Here is a 17,857-nt window from a genome sequence, read left to right on the forward strand (position 1 = left end):
CCAATACCTCGAAATAGGTTTTCGCTCCGCTATATTAATATAGCAACACCAATACAAAATAGAGATCACCGCTGGGGCAAACAGCACATCAAAGCCCAAAAGAAAACATAAGAAGAAGAAAAGAGGAAAACAACGTCGACAAAGCCGGATCGATGAAAACAATGATGATCCGCAACCGCTGCGCCCTCCGGAGAATTCCCACCACGATCTTGGCCCTCCGAAGCGCCGCATACCAAAGCAGCACCTTCAAGAAGGGATGCGACGATGACGACGCTGCTGCCCGGACAAATCCTAGGGTTTCCCCCGATATGCGGGAGGGTTGTGGGTAGGGGGAACCCCGACGCCCCTCAAGAAGGAAGGCGGTTCCCGCGAGCGTCACCGCGTCGGTGTCGACCATCCGACAGGGATTTCTCCCGTCCCCCAAAGAACCACAACCCGGACACTCCATCGCGCTCCGCCAATCTTGCCGTCCACTAACGCGCGCCACCACGATCTTGCAATCACCATTGCCGTCTCACCGTGGCCCAAAGACGACGGCCGACGAAACCGGGAGGAGACATCCCGAGCCTAGGAGGGTCCGGGACAGCAGCCACGCGGGAGGGCACAACCTCCACCGCCAACCCGCGGCGACGGCACCGGACGCAGCCTACGGGAGCATACCAGGCCCCTCCGGCCCGGCCGAGCCCGACGGGCTCGTGAAGCTCCCGTGGCCGCGGCTGCAGTCCGCGCGCCGCCGTCCTAACCGTCCTCGGCCGGAGCAGCCCCATCGGCCGCCGGGAGCGGACGCACCGGATCTGGCCCGTCCAAGCCCGGATGGAGCCCGAAGGGCCCAGATCCGGGCCGGGAGGCGCCGCCGCCGGCCTCCGCGCCGCCCCGCTGCCAAGTGGCCGCGCCGCCGCCGTCGAACCACCCGGAGCCGAGCCACCTGAGGAGCGCCGCCGCCGGAACCTTGACCACCAAAGCGCACCGCCGCCGGACGAGGGAGCCCAACTAGGCCCAATACCACCTCAGATGTATTAGTTTTGCGACTTGTTGAAGTACACTCTTTATCGCAGTTCTGGTCAACTTTTCTCAAAATTAGCTTACATACTAATTAAGCATGAGGCCGCTTTGTAGCTCTCGGACTGGCTAAGCCAGTGGTCCGATGAATCTGTTGCTTGATCGGTTAACTCACCGCTTAGGACCTTAAATCTACGATTTTGCTATGTCTTAGTCAACTGAGATTTTTTTAAGTCTAAGTCACTTATAAAAATGTGCTTTGAGTTGCATTTTTCTGTTAAAAAAGTGCAATTGTATTTTTCTGACAGAAATGTGCAATTGAACCGAGTTGTATTTTCTTTGAACTATAGTTGCACTTTTCTGAGTTGACTGAGACTTAAAAAAATCTCAGTCAACTAAGACATAGGCACACCCTTAAATCTATATATATAATGGTACGTCGCCTACACATATGATGAGATATCCTCCACTTCCGGTCAATCTTGGTGCATGTTTTTTGTATTGTAGTGCACGCTGATGCCTGACTGATTAATTCATAAAGTTACAAAGCAGCCAAAGTTGTAAACAAACTTAGCGTCTTTTTTCTTTGCGCGGGGAAAACATTATCAAAACGTAACATCTTTTTTTCTTTTAGTAACAAAGAATGTGCATGTGTGATTGCGCAGACATGTTATTACCGTTGTTGACTTGTTGTAACTTGTCTGTAACAAGCAGCTAGCTACATTCTTTCTCTTCCCATGTGACTTTTGTGTTGACTTGCGATGGATTCCAGGTCCACGTCAAGTACAGCCAGGGTTGTTATATGCACATCTCTCAGATCTGGACCCATGCTCTCCTGCTCTCCTTTGTCCTGCATATCATTTTATTTTCATATCATATCATTCGTTCAAGCCTGACCATTACCAATCAATTTAGGAGCCCGCAACTTGACCACCACTTCAATTAGTGCGCAATGCTATTAAAAACTGATAAAGATAAAGTGAAAATGAGAGAGAGAGCAGAAAAGGACTACTCCTTAGAACTTAATTTTATATTAAACAAGGTTTGCATATATTTTTTCGGTCTTCACAGCAATGCTTGAACTGGGCCAAAGTACACTTTTCAGTCTCCAATCAAATCTAAACATTCATCTAAACCAATACCATTATAGTTTATGCCTCTTTTAGAACCCTTATGGTTTCTGCTATGTGTAAACAGGATATCAGGGCCACACATATTCCACCCCCTCATTATTTTGAAGTTTTGGTGCATTGTACGAGACGCCTTTTATTAAAAAAAATTGTACATTCTGACCGAAGTATCACAGAGGTGCCGATGTTGATTTTGGTGATATTATAAAAAAAAGTCTAATCCGGATCAGTACAACGAGCTTCTGGCTATATGATAGTAACCTACCATGCAGCTGATGATGGAGCTGACAGCAAAATATGTAGTTGTAAAAACTCTCATGACGATGTTGACAAGCAAATATATTGCGATCAAGGCTTGATCGCCGGCTCTATTTCCCCGACTAGAACCACCATGTGTGTACGCAATTATTTTAATCTTTCTATATTCGGTTTGTTCATAACCATTCATAGCAGCTTATTATCGTAAGACAATATGAGGTGTTCGGTGATCACATCTCTTCCGCCGTGAATTCTACTTTCTTTCCTCAGAAAGTTGAGGCAACATTGATAGATCTAGTAATGTGGGATTATGGGCCTAGGGTCTTTGAATATATTGGCTTTTTCCTCCTTCAACCATTCCTTCAGAATTTAACAACGTAAACAATAAATTGACTATTTTTTCCTTCGTTGCAACTTAAAATTTTAGAGTTGTTTCACTATGCATTTTGGGATTTGAACATGACATTATGCACTCTGGGGTGTCAACATGCATGGAAATTGGATATGTAAATATGACACTGATGTGGTATGTATGGTGTTATCTATATTGTAAATGAAATATTGTTGTTGATATCGTTGTAAAATGCGTGCATTGTATTGGATCGAACACATGATGCTCATTGCAAACAACTAAAACCAAAAAGGTGTTGTCGATATTTATTTTTTCGATAAAGAGCGATTTATTACTCAAAAGTTTCAAGCAATACACCCAGCCTCTTCATAACTTGGATGCACACAGCCACCCAAAACGTCAAACTCACACGAATTCACTACAAAATGCGGAATAAAAAGAACATAGCTAGTCATCTGAAACAGCCACAGGAGGCATAATTCTACGACTATGTAGCCACCCATATTGGGTAATAAACTCCTTAGTCGTTTCCTCTAATCGTGTAGACACATCCGTAAAGAGGTTGCAGTCCTCCATACGCTGGAGTGGTGACCATAAACGGAGCAAAACCGTACACCGGTAGATGACGTGCATAAGAGAAGAATATTTATTATTAAAAATCTTTTCATTTCTACACAGCCAAAGAGACCAAATTATGGCAATCGCTCCCACCCTGATAACAACTTTAAACCTAGAATCCACCCCATTCAGCCAATTACCAAAATATTTGCAATGCTTCTTGGAGGGTATAAGGTAGAACCTATCTGAATGGTTGACCATATATATCTAGCAAATGGCACCAGAAGAAAATATGTTTTATTGTCTCTTCTTCATGACATAAAACACATCTGGTACATCCATGCCAATTATGTTTTGCAAGGTTATCTTTAGTAAGAATGTACCCACGACAAAGGTACCATGCAAACACCTTCGTTTTTAATGGTATCTTCATCTTTCAAATGTTTTCATTATTAAGCATAGGCTGAATGGGTTCAATTAAAGCCTTATACAACCTATCGGGAATAGTCCATTCTTAGTGAGACCCCAGCGAAATTCGTTTGAACTCGGTAGCAATTGAACTGACTTTAAGCGTTATAGCAACTCATTCCAAGAAGCCAGCCGAGGTCCAATGAGATCCCGCCTGAACGCCATAGACGGAGGTTATGTTTCCATCACCTTCTGGAGAAAGAACAATATGGGAAGAAGTATTTTTTTGGTAGCCATAAGACCTGCCCCAATGAATCCCCGGATTTCAAGGTAACCTGGGAAATCGCATTTGATCCAACATACTTTATCCACAAAATGTTTTGACATACATCGTCCTCGGTTAATAACCTAGCCAACTGATACGCGTACAGCACGCGTCCGTTGGGAACCCCAAGAGGAAGGTGTGATGCGTACAGCGGCAAGTTTTCCCTCAGTAAGAAACCAAGGTTTATCGAACCAGTAGGAGCCAAGAAGCACGTTGAAGGTTGATGGCGGCGGGATGTAGTGCGGCGCAACACCGGGGATTTCGGCGCCAACGTGGAACCCGCACAACACAACCAAAGTACTTTGCCCCAACGAAACAGTGAGGTTGTCAATCTCACCGGCTTATCGTAACAAAGGATTAGATGTATAGTGTGGATGATGATTGTTTGCAAAGAACAAGTAAAGAACAATAGCAGAGATTTGTATTTCAGATGTAAAGAATGGACCGGGGTCCACAGTTCACTAGAGGTGTCTCTCCCATAAGATAAATAGCATGTTGGGTGAACAAATTACAGTCGGGCAATTGACAAATAAAGAGAGCATGACAATGCACATACATGATATGATGAGTATTGTGAGATTTAATTGGGCATTACGACAAAGTACATAGACCGCTATCCAGCATGCATCTATGCCTAAAAAGTCCACCTTCAGGTTATCATCCGAACCCCTTCCAGTATTAAGTTGCAAAACAACGGACAATTGCATTAAGTATGGTGCGTAATGTAATCAATAACTACATCCTCGGACATAGCATCAATGTTTTATCCCTAGTGGCAACAAGCACATCCACAACCTTAGAACTTTACGTCACTTGTCCCAGATTTAATGGAGGCATGAACCCACTATCGAGCATAAATACTCCCTCTTGGAGTTAAGAGTAAAAACTTGGCCGAGCCTCTACTAATAACGGAGAGCATGCAAGATCATAAACAACACATAGGTAATAGATTGATAATCAACATAACATAGTATTCTCTATCCATCGGATCCCGACAAACACAACATATAGAATTACGGATAGATGATCTTGATCATGTTAGGCAGCTCACAAGATCCGACAATGAAGCACATGAGGAGAAGACGACCATCTAGCTACTGCTATGGACCCATAGTCCAGGGGTGAACTACTCACTCATCACTCCGGAGGCGACCATGGCGGTGAAGAGTCCTCCGGGAGATGATTCCACTCTCCGGCAGGGTGCCGGAGGTGATCTCCAGAATCCCCCGAGATGGGATTGGCGGCGGCGGCGTCTCTGGAAGGTTTTCCGTATCGTGGCTCTCGGTACTGGGGGTTTCGCGACGAAGGCTTTAAGTAGGCGGAAGGGCAACGCGGGGGGCCACACGAGGGCCCCACACAACAGGCCGGCGCGGGCAGGGCTTGGGCCGCGCCGCCCTGGTGTGTCGGCGCCTCGTGGCCCCACTTCCTTTCCCCCTCGGTCTTCTGGAAGCTTCGTGCAAAAATAGGACCCTGGGTGTTGATTTCGTCCAATTCCGAGAATATTTCCTTTGTATGATTTCTGAAACCAAAAACAGCGAGAAAACGACAAGCGGCTCTTCGGCATCTCGTTAATAGGTTAGTGCCGGAAAATGCATAAATACGACATATAATGTGTATAAAACATGTAGATATCATCAATAACGTGGCATGGAACATAAGAAATTATCGATACGTCGGAGACGTATCACCAACCTTTAACCTCGATATCATGAACACCAAGTCCACCTTGATCTTTTGGACGGCAAACAACACTCCATTTAGTCAACCGGTACTTCTTTTTCTCACTATCTCCTTGCCAAAAAATCTTGATCGGAAATAATCCAATCTACGCAGGACTCATTTATGTAACTGGAAGAAAGAAATCATATACAATACCATATTAGTGAGTACTGAATTAATATGGACTAATCTTCCACTTAGAGATAGTAATTGACTTTCCAACTAGAAAGTTGCTTATGTAATCTTTCCTCGACTATTACCATTCATCAAGAGTAAGCCTCCGATAATGAACCGGAATGCCCTGATAGCTTCACGGAAAATGCCTAACCCACATCCGAAAAGTTTGGCATATTGGTTAGCCTCGTCTTGAGGCTCGCCAAAACAAAACAATTCACTTTTATGGAAATTAATTTTAAGATCAGACAGATGCTCAAAAGCCGATAGAATTAGTTTCAGATTTCTAGCTTTGTCGAGATCATGATCCATAAAGAGATTTGTATCGTCCGCATACTTAAGGATAGAGATACCCCCATCCACTAAGTGGGGTACTACTCCTTCAATCTGGCCATCAACCTTAGCGCGCTCAATTAAAATAGCAAGCATATCCACCACAATGTTGAATAACATTGGAGATAGAAAATCGCCTTGTCTCAAACCTTTTTTTGTCTGAAAGTATTTAGCAGCATCATCATTGACCTTAATGGCAATACTTTCTCCAAAAACAAAGTTATCAATTGATTGGCGCCACTCCTCGGAGAAACCTTTCATGCTCAAAGTTTGTTGAAGGAAAGATCATGTGACTTTATCATAGGCTTTATCATAGGTGTTGCCGATATGACCACTAGGAAACAGTGATTCCAATATTCCTTGGTCGATGTGGGTACTCTACGGTAACAGGTGCATGGGGTCACCAGCTTGCTTTGATGCAACCTCATTGCAAATGGGCCGTCCTTCGCTGCTGGAGTGCCTCCCACATCATTGACATAACTATAACACAGGTCATTCATCCGATTGTAGACAAGGATTTTTCGACCCAAATGTGATATGACATTTCGTAGTAGTCCCGGAGTTAGCTAAAAAATACATTTATGGCCGTGCACACTATTTTTGAGCCCAAATATCTAGAGTTATACTATAGTAACAAAAAATCATTACATCCAGATAGGGGTGTAAATGGATCGGATCGGATCAGATTTTGCTCATACTATATCCTTTACCATATATTTTCTCGGATTCAGATCGGAGCGGATATTGATCGGTTTCAGATTCAAACGCGGATATACCGGACTACGGATTCGAATCGAAAATAGAGCGGACTCATACCGGAAACAAAAATAGTCGGATTTATGCTCTCATCGGTAGATAGTTATAGTTCTTGCAAATATTTAAAAGATATTTAAACTTTTAGTCTTGTGTAGTTAAGAAAAAAAGAGACACAATGCACGAAAACTCAAGCATTGATAGAAACTTACAGTTAAACATGCTTGCTAAATGAATTTGGTAACCACTAAACTTTCAAGATTATCCTTGAGTTTTGACTCAAAAATCGGATTATCCGGTTTAAAAACCTTCGGATTATCCTAATTAAATTCGAATAATCTATATCCGCATGCTATTTTCTATACCATATCCTACACCGTATCCGGAGAACCACTTCGGAATCGGATATCCTTATCCGCTGAATTCTTTAAAATCGAATATGGATACCTTAATACGGATTCGGCGTTGGTTTCGGTGCGGAAATGGTCCTATCCGTTTACACCCCTACATCCAGAGTTGTGAGTTGGGAGTTGTGTCGAAAATGCAGGAGGGACATGAATAAAAAAGAAATTCACCACGGCAAACGAGTGGCTCAAATACACAATACTAGTCGATTCAAGAAGATAAAATGAAAGCTGATTAATCCGCATCCAGCAAGAAAGACTATCACTACCTCTAAGACCGACATGGCTTGGCTAGTGCAGTGATAGCTACGAAGCACTAGGGAAAAGGAGTAGCACCACAATTATCGCAAAAAAGACTCGAGCAAAGACTAGAGAGCAACGACCTAAGAAAGCAAGCAAATGAAGCACCAAGGATACAAACAAAGATGGGCACATCGAAGGGTAACGTGTGCGAAGGTGAGGGCGATGGCGCCAACCAATCAGGCAAAACCAACCCAACGTATAGTATTATTCAGTTTAACTCTGCCTCTTAGTTTAAGGGTCGGTCCCCGGTTTTACGTGTAGCAAGTATACTGCATGTTGCTCTGGAATCTGATTAGCAAGAGTGATCTGTACCAATTTTGTCTTTGCTGTGAGATATTTGAAAGAAAAAAAAACTGTGTTTACATCAAAACTCGAACAGCGTATGTTGAATTTATGTATAGTTCCACAAATCGATGCTGCGACGACAAAGAAAAATGGTAGTATCATAAACTTGAAATGAAATTAATATACTGTACTAGTATTGTTGATTTTATCAAAAATCAGCAGAGTACGTGGTGTGAAATAAGCTTATATATGCATGGTAATGCCCTTCAAGTTTATTTTTAGCGGTTTAAGCATCCTGGAATGAAACGTGGTTATATTTGCCACATTTTTATTGAACGTGCAATTGAATAATCTTACGAGGGACCCGGCCCACATACGTTTTTCCTGTATTAAACAATCTCTTTGGCCTTTTGCTATCAGTCTCTGTTGACAGTTCACACGCTCCGTTCTCCTCTATTTCCGATTAAAACATCCGCTAAGCCAACACGGCAACCGCGCGCAACAACCACGCCACCAAGCACAGCAGGCCACAAGAACCACAGCTGCATGTGTTTATCGCTCCACAGCCATAGATTAAGGTTACTACCCCCTCCCCTTCTACCTCTCTCTCTCTCTCTCTCTCTCTCTCTCTCTCTCTCTCTCTCTCTCTCTGTATGTAGGCAGCCAAGGAGGCACGATAGTCCGGCCGTTCCTCTCTTGTACTTCAGATCGAGGTCAAGAACAGAAGCTGCTGCCTGGCTGAGGAACATCAAGGTTACTACCTGCCTCTCTGTCTCTAATTTGCAGAGCTTTTCTCTACCTGAATTTCATGGGTTCCTCCATGTTCAGTTTTCGCCATGGCTATGGCGATGAATGATAATTCAAGTTTACTATATGCTCTTCTTCCCTCTTTCTTTCTCGCCTTTCGTTGTTGTATATTGCTCAAGTTTGACTCTGCCGATGAATTTTGGCCATAGTATCTGGATCCAAGACTTCAGACTCCCTTTTTCTTCGTTGGTTGTTTAGGGATGAATAGCTGGGTCCTCCTCAAACCATCTGAGCTGCAAATTTATCACCATAGATGATGTCTGCCTTATGTGTGTTTGTTCTGTAGAAGAAACTTCCTCCCTAGTTAATATTCTTGTGAAATTCACATTATCACACGCTCTCCAAAGGAAAAGAAATTCTCAGGCTAAATGTGAAAAAGAGACCAAGTTCTTGAAAAGCTTCCATTATTAGGCTCTTGTAAAAGCTCAGAGTTTTCTTTTCCCAATACAGATCTGCTCCCTTGTCTGGTACACACGTCCATGCATCTTCTACGGTTTAGCAATCAATTATGCGTTTAATGAAGTTGCCGAATTCTCCGATGATACCAATGGATTTGGTAGTATTTATTGCCTGATTCTGGTATCTGTTGATGGACCTCAACATCATGGAGAACTCCCCTAAACTCAATGGCGACACCACCACCATATCCCGTAGCCGATAGCCCCATCACCACCTGCCCACCTTTTGGTCCATGATGATGCACCGCATCGCATCGCATAAGTGTTAGATTGAACAATTCAGATGCTACTTTTCTGACGTGCGACTTGTGCTGCTTCATTTGTGCCTTGTCATCACCAATCCTTATTAGGCTTGCGTCTTCCGGGCAAACAAGATGTGCTAGTAAAATATACAACATTTTCATACTGACCTTATGTTTATTATCTGATATGATGTTTTATAAATTTTAAATATCAGTAACTAGCTAGTTGGTAACGTGCATAGTAGTGATTTACGGTCAGACCAGTGGTATTATACAAGCCTATCAGACAATTTATACAGTAACGGGCAGGGGAACCCGCTCGATGTATACGGACCCGGTAGACCCATTTCTTGTTCCTGCTCATTTGCAATCTTGTGTGGTTGGAGTGGAGGTCTCAATCAGAAAGGAAGTGGCCGGTGGCCTCTCGCTATCCCTGCACACATGTCTGGTCTACCAAATGCTGCTCATGGCCATTACCTTGTATCAGCACATTATACTTAGGCATTCACTTATCTATATCAGATTTTAAAATATGTGATTAGGTCTAAGCTGAGTGTGTGCACACCAACACATGTCATCGCCAGTGTTGCATTGAATGGAACACTTGATGGCTGAATGATTGCCCAAGTCATGAACTGATAATCCTCCAGAGACTTGAAGCTCAAGTACTAGACACCAGTCACAATTCACCTTTACAATGTTAAAATTTCTGTATCCAAAGCCACATGGGAATACACTGATCTGCCGAAGAGGCACTTTTCTTTCTTTATACTTTCGGTTGTTGTCAACACTTTCTAGCCAACTTTTTGTGCCTCATATGCTCCAAACAATCCGTCGATTCCTACAACCAATATTTGATTCCTTGTGACCAAAAGATCTGCGCATCTCTAAGAATGTTTCCTCTAGCTTTTAGTCCTGGTATCTTCAAACAAGCCACGGATCACTGCTACTGGTACCAAAAGAACCTGTGCGCATCTCTAAGAATATTTCCTCTAGCTTTTAGTCCTGATACCTTCAAACAAGCCACAGATCACTGCTACCAATATTTGATTCCTCGGGAAATTCATTGGAACTTTTAGTACCTATATTCGTTTCGGACAAACCGGTGGACGAAACTTGATTCCTTCGGAGTGGGCCAAAGTAAAACTTGTGGGCATACACAAGAATATTTTCCCAACCAACTTCCAGTTGGCACAACTTTCTTCCATGCTGCATGTACATTTCCCAGTCTCTTGCTCCAATCTAGAACACATGTAAAACTGCTAGTTACAAGCTGCTGAAGTTTTGCAATGACAGATTTCTAAATACATATGCTTATTGTTATTTCAGAATAAGGAGGATCTATTCGGTGGCAGCGCGCCATCATGAACAATCTGATGCTTGGTGTAGAGGTTGTCAGTGCCCATGACCTCCTCCCTAAAGAGCAGGGCACAGCCAATGCCTTTGTAGAGGTTGAATTTGATGACCAGAAGTTCCGCACAGCGATCAAAGACGGGGACATCAACCCTGTTTGGAATGAGCAGTTTTTCTTCAATATATCAGATCCATCTCGCCTCCAAGAGAAAGAGCTTGAGGCCTATGTGTACCATGCAAACCGTGTCAGCAATAACAAGACTTGCCTAGGCAAGGTCCGCATCTCTGGTACATCCTTTGTCAGCCAATCAGATGCTGCGCCCCTGCATTACCCCCTGGAGAAGCGCACGATATTGTCGCGTGCACGAGGTGAGCTCGGCCTCAGAGTTTTCCTTACAAATGATCCATCAGTAAGGGTGTCTGCTCAAGGTCAGGATTACAATTTTGCAAGCACACCCACCACCGCTCAAGAGCAGGCAGCTGCCAATATTATTTCAAATCCTTTCCAAGACACCAGGACAAATGAAGTAAGACAGTTCCAACACTTGCCACGGGAACAACAGCGACCATCACCAATTGCCGGACAGCAATACTACGCTCAAGGTCAAGGTTCCCATGGAGAGCAGCAACAAAGAAGCTTCTCTGGCGCAGGGAATAGAACTGAAGCCCCTCAGGTAGCAAGGATGATGTATTCTGCGGGTCCACAGCAGCCTGTAGACTTTCAGCTGAGGGAGACAAGCCCAACGCTTGGTGGTGGGCGTATTATTCATGGCCGGGTGATGCCTGGTGAGAAGGCTGGGGCATATGATCTTGTCGAGAAGATGCACATCCTCTTTGTGCGTGTGGTCAAGGCCCGTGACCTGCCCCACATGGACCTCACTGGGAGTCTTGATCCTTATGTTGAGGTGCACCTTGGAAACTACAAAATGAAAACAAAGTTCTTTGAGAAGAACCAGAGGCCTGAGTGGGATGAGGTGTTTGCTTTCCCTAAGGAAGTAATGCAGTCAACGACACTCGAAGTAGTTGTCAAGGATAAGGACATCCTTCGGGATGACTATGTCGGACGAGTGATGCTTGACCTGAATGAGGTGCCTGTAAGGGTCCCTCCTGACAGCCCATTGGCACCAGAGTGGTACCGTCTTATGGGCAAAGATGGGATGAGGGACAGAGGGGAGTTGATGCTTGCAGTCTGGTACGGAACCCAGGCAGATGAATGCTTCCCGAGTGCCATCCATGCAGGATCAACTCCAATTGATTCCCATCTTCACAACTATATCCGTGGGAAGGTTTACCCTACGCCAAGAATGTGGTACGTCAGGGTCAATGTAATTGAGGCACAGGATATATTCACAATGGAGCACCACCACATACCTGATGTGTTTGTAAAGGTGAGGCTGGGTCACCAATTGCTGAAGACAAGGCAAGTTCGCTCACCAACAAAAAACTTCATGTGGAATGAAGAGTTGATGTTTGTGGCAGCAGAGCCTTTTGAGGATGACTTGATTATACAAATAGAAGATCGTGTTGCACAGAACAAAGACGAGGTGATTGGTGAAACTATCATACCTCTTGCAAGGCTTCAAAGGAGGGCTGATCACAGAGCACTGGTACGTCCAGTGTGGTTTGATCTCAGAAGGCCGGGGCTAATTGATGTGAACCAGCTAAAGGAAGACAAATTCTATGCAAAGGTACACCTTCGTGTTTGCCTTGAAGGTGGTTATCATGTGCTTGATGAGTCAACCCAGTATTGTAGTGATCTACGGCCAACAATGAAGCAGCTGTGGAAACCACCAATTGGGGTGCTCGAAGTTGGCATTCTGAGTGCAAATGGCCTCAACCCAACGAAGACCAGGCAAGAAAGGGGGTCATGCGATCCATATTGTGTTGCCAAGTATGGCCACAAATGGGTGCGGACGCGCACAATAGTTGACAACTTGAACCCTCGATTTAATGAACAGTATACATGGGATGTCTTTGACCATGGAACAGTACTCACCATTGGTCTGTTCGACAACTGCCACATAGGAGGAGAAAATAACAACAATCACAGCCAGAGTCACAGCAACAGCTCCCCCAGCCATATGGATAAGCCCATTGGGAAAGTGCGAATCCGGATCTCAACTCTTGAGACTAGGCGGGTGTACACACACACATATCCCCTGCTTGTCCTCCACCCATCAGGAGTTAAAAAGATGGGTGAGCTCCACCTTGCTATCAGGTTCTCTGTCACATCCCTCCTCAATGTGTTCCTTACATACTCACGGCCTCTCTTGCCCAAAATGCACTATGCCCAGCCACTGTCAATAGTCCAGCAAGAAATGCTACGCCACCAGGCTGTGCAGCTTGTTGCACAGCGCCTGGGGCGAATGGAACCACCAGTTCGCAGGGAAGTTGTTGAGTTCATGTCAGATGCTCGTTCTCACCTGTGGAGCATGCGACGAAGCAAAGCAAACTTCTTCCGTCTTATGCAAGTCTTCTCTGGATTCATTGCTGCAGGGAAATGGTTTGGTGATGTTTGCCAGTGGAAAAACCCAGTCACCACAGTCTTGGTTCATGTGCTCTTCATCATGCTCGTCTTCTATCCAGACCTTATCCTTCCGACCATCTTTCTCTACATGTTCTTGATTGGGTTGTGGAATTACCGGTTCCGGCCACGAGTACCACCACATATGAACACCAGGATATCCTATGCTGATGTTGCCCATCCCGATGAGCTTGATGAGGAATTTGACACATTCCCAACCTCAAAGAGCCCAGACCTGATTAGGATGAGATATGACAGGCTACGACACGTCGCCGGGAGGATACAGACAGTCGTTGGGGACATCGCAACACAGGGTGAGAGATTGCAGTCATTGCTGAGCTGGAGGGACCCAAGAGCAACAGCAATGTTCCTATTATTGTGCCTTTTCACTGCAATTGTACTGTATGTTACACCATTCCAAGTGATTGCACTCTGTCTTGGGTTCTTCTGGATGAGGCACCCACGGTTTCGCCACAAGGTGCCTGCAGCGCCAGTAAACTTCTTTAGGAGGCTACCTGCAAAGACGGACTCTTTGCTGTAAAGGTCCTTGGAGATTAACTACCAATGTCGTGTAATGTACTCTTTTTGTATCTTTTTTCTGTTGCCAGTATATTGTTGTACAATAGAATTGTGTACAATATCATAATATGTAATTGTTGTACCATGAGAGAACAAAATAAGTCGAGTCGATAATTTTGTGGTTAAAAGTTAAGATGTCCAGACTTTAAGCTGTATAGTAGAAGTTGTCTATAAGATATTTGTATCAACAAGAGTTTCTACAGCCAAGTGAAGTTTTTCATCCTTAAAGCGTACTCAACATGCTAGGTATAAGAGCATTACACCATAATCATAAAATCAAGGCTCGACAACTGGACTATATGTAGAAGCACCAACATAATATCTGGTATTTTCAACTCAACAACTTTACTGCACAATCAAGGATATTCTCAAAAATCTGAAAAGATATGACCACTAGTTCTCATTATTAACTTTCACGAACACACATTCAAGATCTGTTCGGTACAAAAACAAGAATGTTTTTTTAAATGTGTCAAATCATTTAAAATAGTTTGGAACAAGCAAATCAACAACCACCTGGGGCCGATGGGGACCTTATACCATATACAATTGTAAGTCCAGCTTACACTATCATGCAAGGACATGAATTTTGAAGTTTGAACATAGTATGAAGATATAAGCATGCAGTAGAACACCTGAAATGGTAAAACTTTAACTTTGGACACAACTAGCATAGATTGCACTATGTGCAGGTGCTGGGAAAAAAACTTTCGCCAGCTACACTTCCTACCAGATCTTGTTCTTCAATCACTGATATTACCATATAAGCTAATAAAATCATATTCCACTTAACAATATGAGAATGGTTAAAATTATTGACAAAGCAAAAAAAATCAGAACTGAACATCATATGTAACCTAATACAATCACAAGTACATCAAAACAAATGAAAAAGCGAGTAAACAAAGATAAGCTAACAGTACAAATGAAAAATCTTTATTTCACTTATTTCCTCTTACAGAGAGTGACAAACTTGTGCTACCATAAGCTCGAATGACCCACTCTACAAATATTGAGACATCAAAAGAAGGCAAAGGATAGGACAGTTGCAAGTTGTTATTTCTTAACAAATGCACAACATTGTTGCCAAACACACGTATAAAGAGTTGGGGGGGGGGGGGGGGTTCAACATGCTGTGGAAGGGGAGACCTTCTCCTTTGCTTGCCATGGAAGGGGCCTTCTCCTTTAGAGTGACAGTAATTGGTTGCCTCCGAAAAGAGTGGCAGCTACTTGGTGAATAAATTTCACCGGAAGTTCCTGGCTTCCTGCAGCACCGAATTTGCACCTGTAAATGCATGCACACCATAGTAATTTTCTTAATGATATTAAACTTAAATATTCAAGGCACATTCTGCCCTAAGAAAAGGCATATGTGAAGTCAATGAGGCGTAGATAAAAGCCATTCGCTAACTACATCCCATACTTTTACTTTCCAAAGAAGTTAATAGTATGAACAAGGGATGTAGTTAGCGAATGTGTGTAGAGCCTCCATACATTCCAAATTATAAATTGCACAAAATCATGAAGAAAACAAACTAGTAGTAGAGTAGTGGTAGTTGTCATTTCGGTCTTTACTGATTATTTGTATCGGAAAATGCAGTGAAGCACTTCCAACACATCTGTACATGTTAGACAAAAAAAAAAAACCAAAATAAAGTGAGCCCAAAAAAGCATGTAACTGGTAGTTACCTTGTATAAGGTACCCGGCAATATCGACAGACTAGGGGAGGTGGAGCAGGCGATCAACAGCCAGGTCTAGTGAATCAATGTTCTTCCGCATAATCTTGCTTTCCAACAATTAAGGTTACGCAACTCCAAAAGGAGCAATGAAAAATGCTAAGAACCTAACTAATTAAATAAAATTAAAATGGTATTTTTTTAATAAGTAATTAAAATGAAATTTCACCGGTTGGACAATACAAGGGCAGTATTACATGTTATCAGCAACTGACAAAAGGATACAGCTGAATACTTAGGCTTTCCAAGCCTCGCATTTCCTCATTTAGCCTGCAACACAGACATATTATATATCATGTCACTAGCAAACAGCTGCAAGAGCTATGCAAAAGCAGTACACGGTTTTAAGAAAGAAGTACATCTGTCGAAATTACGGTGGTGCACTCGGGTGCACCATACCCTGATATAAAAAAACATTCAAAAATCCATATTTAAATGTGTCAAAAAAATTTGAAATAATTCACGCACATACATGTCACCAGGCTACTTACTCGTGTAAATTTTCAAGAAAAAATTCGAATTTTTCTGACCTACACAAAAAAGAGAAGATAGATTTTCGCTATATTGTGAATAGTACGTGTATACTGCTATATTGTGAACAGTACATCTTGTCATTTTTGTGTAGGCTATGTAACTTAATATTTTAGTTCCGGATTTGACGTACGCATATCTGTATACATTTCCTACCAATTTAATTTATGACACATTTTTTTTGTAAATTTCTGACGTGTTTTCAATATAGGGTGCGCGCGCACCTGAGAGCCAAAAGTGCGCGTCAGTACATCTGTTGCCTACAAAGTTTGGATAGCTACGAAGTCTTTTCTTCCCTCACAAATTGCAACAATTGCAGTTCCTAGAAGGAATCCCCCAAAGTAAACTGGATTTGATCCTTTATTGGTAGTTACTATGATTTATCCCAAACTTGTAAGAAGGAAAGGAATATCTCTAAAGTTAGTTATGATTTATGAAAGCAGTACAGTGCAGGCTATAAACATTCACGCTGCACTACCGCACATAGCACCGGCGTAGAGGAGAACACAGAAAACTAGTTTAGAGTGATCCATCACCTTAGGCACGAATGGATGTACTTATTTCCTTTGGAAGACGCTTCGAGTGCTGCAAAAGTAGAGTAATAAAAGATAAACTCGCAATATGGTCACCTAATATAATACGTTATACTCTACAACGAGGAACCGACACGTTTCAGGTTTACATAACAAACTGAGTAAATGGTACGGTCCAAATTGCATAATTATACCAAAAAAGGGTGAACGCAAACATTTGTCAGTTTCAGATAATCTCAGATGCAGACGACACATACACATACTGCAGAGAGCTTAGCAGATTTGGAAACACCGTCACCTGATTCCTGGAGACGGCCGACGACTTCGCCCAGGCACTCCATGTTCTCCGCCGACGTCGAGGTAACCTTTATCGTGCGTCAAGGCAGCGGGATTAGGCGCTCGGTGAACAGCAACAATTACAGCAATAGAAGGAAGGAAAGTTTCGAAAGTCGCGGTTGAGAGCAGTACGCGTACGTTGGAGAGTGCGATGCGGAGGGAGGCGAATAGGGAGGCGTAGCTCTCGGCGATGGCGACGGCGTCTCGCTCCACTGCTTCCATCGCCGCCGCCACCTTCCTCGCCTCGGGAGGCGCCGCCGTAGCAACGGGGGCGGGCGCAGAAGAGGAGGAGGAGGAACTCAACGGCGAGGGATCCTCTGGTAAGGCTTCCTCCGGCGCCGGCGCCGGCGGATTGGGGGAGGTGGTGGCGTCTGCTTCCATCTAGTCGTCCTGCGCGTGGGACCGGAACAGTGGGAAGATAGACGATAGATCGGCGGCTTTTTCCAACCGGATCCCGTTCTCTCTTCATCTCACGACTATTGAGCTATTTTACCCTCCTCTGTTTTAAAAATATTACAGTACTAGTAATTGTTTTTCTGATGACATCATTATTTTGAATACTCGTATCTCTACTTCCCTTTTATAAGATGCAGAGATTTTTAGGATTTAGGTTTGACAAAAAATGAGGATTATTGAATGGATAATTTATATTATTTGAAAGTGTTTTTTTAGTATGAATCTAACTTTCAATTTTATACAAAACTAGTAAAGGGCACGTGCGTTGCTACGTGACTTATTCAAATTGGTGAGATTAGT

At 43.4% G+C, this 17,857-nt stretch overlaps 2 protein-coding genes across 4 annotated transcripts; one reads left to right on the forward strand and one right to left on the reverse strand.

The window, feature by feature from the left end:
• The first annotated feature begins 8,487 nt into the window (after positions 1–8,487).
• LOC124672598 (FT-interacting protein 3-like) lies at positions 8,488–14,097 on the forward strand. 2 transcript variants are annotated; one of them, XM_047208808.1, is made up of 3 exons: positions 8,488–8,579; positions 8,661–8,754; positions 10,838–14,097. In XM_047208808.1, exon 3 carries the CDS (start codon positions 10,873–10,875, stop codon positions 13,924–13,926), a length of 3,054 nt encoding a protein of 1,017 aa, XP_047064764.1. In that variant the 5' UTR covers positions 8,488–8,579; positions 8,661–8,754; positions 10,838–10,872; the 3' UTR covers positions 13,927–14,097. The 2 variants fall into 2 exon arrangements, with proteins under 2 accessions (XP_047064764.1, XP_047064763.1); XM_047208807.1 differs by having other exon boundaries at positions 8,490–8,754.
• Positions 14,098–15,081: 984 nt separating this feature from the next.
• On the reverse strand, positions 15,082–17,530 carry LOC124675910. 2 transcript variants are annotated; one of them, XM_047211988.1, is made up of 6 exons: positions 17,240–17,530; positions 17,064–17,130; positions 16,769–16,817; positions 15,927–15,971; positions 15,654–15,751; positions 15,082–15,229 (listed from the first exon to the last, which is right to left on the reverse strand). In XM_047211988.1, the coding sequence occupies exons 1-5, from the start codon at positions 17,480–17,482 to the stop codon at positions 15,685–15,687; spliced, it is 471 nt and encodes a 156-aa protein (XP_047067944.1). In that variant the 5' UTR covers positions 17,483–17,530; the 3' UTR covers positions 15,082–15,229; positions 15,654–15,684. The 2 variants fall into 2 exon arrangements, with proteins under 2 accessions (XP_047067944.1, XP_047067945.1); XM_047211989.1 differs by having other exon boundaries at positions 15,082–15,249.
• Between the last annotated feature and the right edge of the window lie 327 nt (positions 17,531–17,857).

Source organism: Lolium rigidum, chromosome 7 (assembly GCF_022539505.1).
Source record: "Lolium rigidum isolate FL_2022 chromosome 7, APGP_CSIRO_Lrig_0.1, whole genome shotgun sequence".
Lineage (NCBI taxonomy): Eukaryota > Viridiplantae > Streptophyta > Magnoliopsida > Poales > Poaceae > Lolium > Lolium rigidum.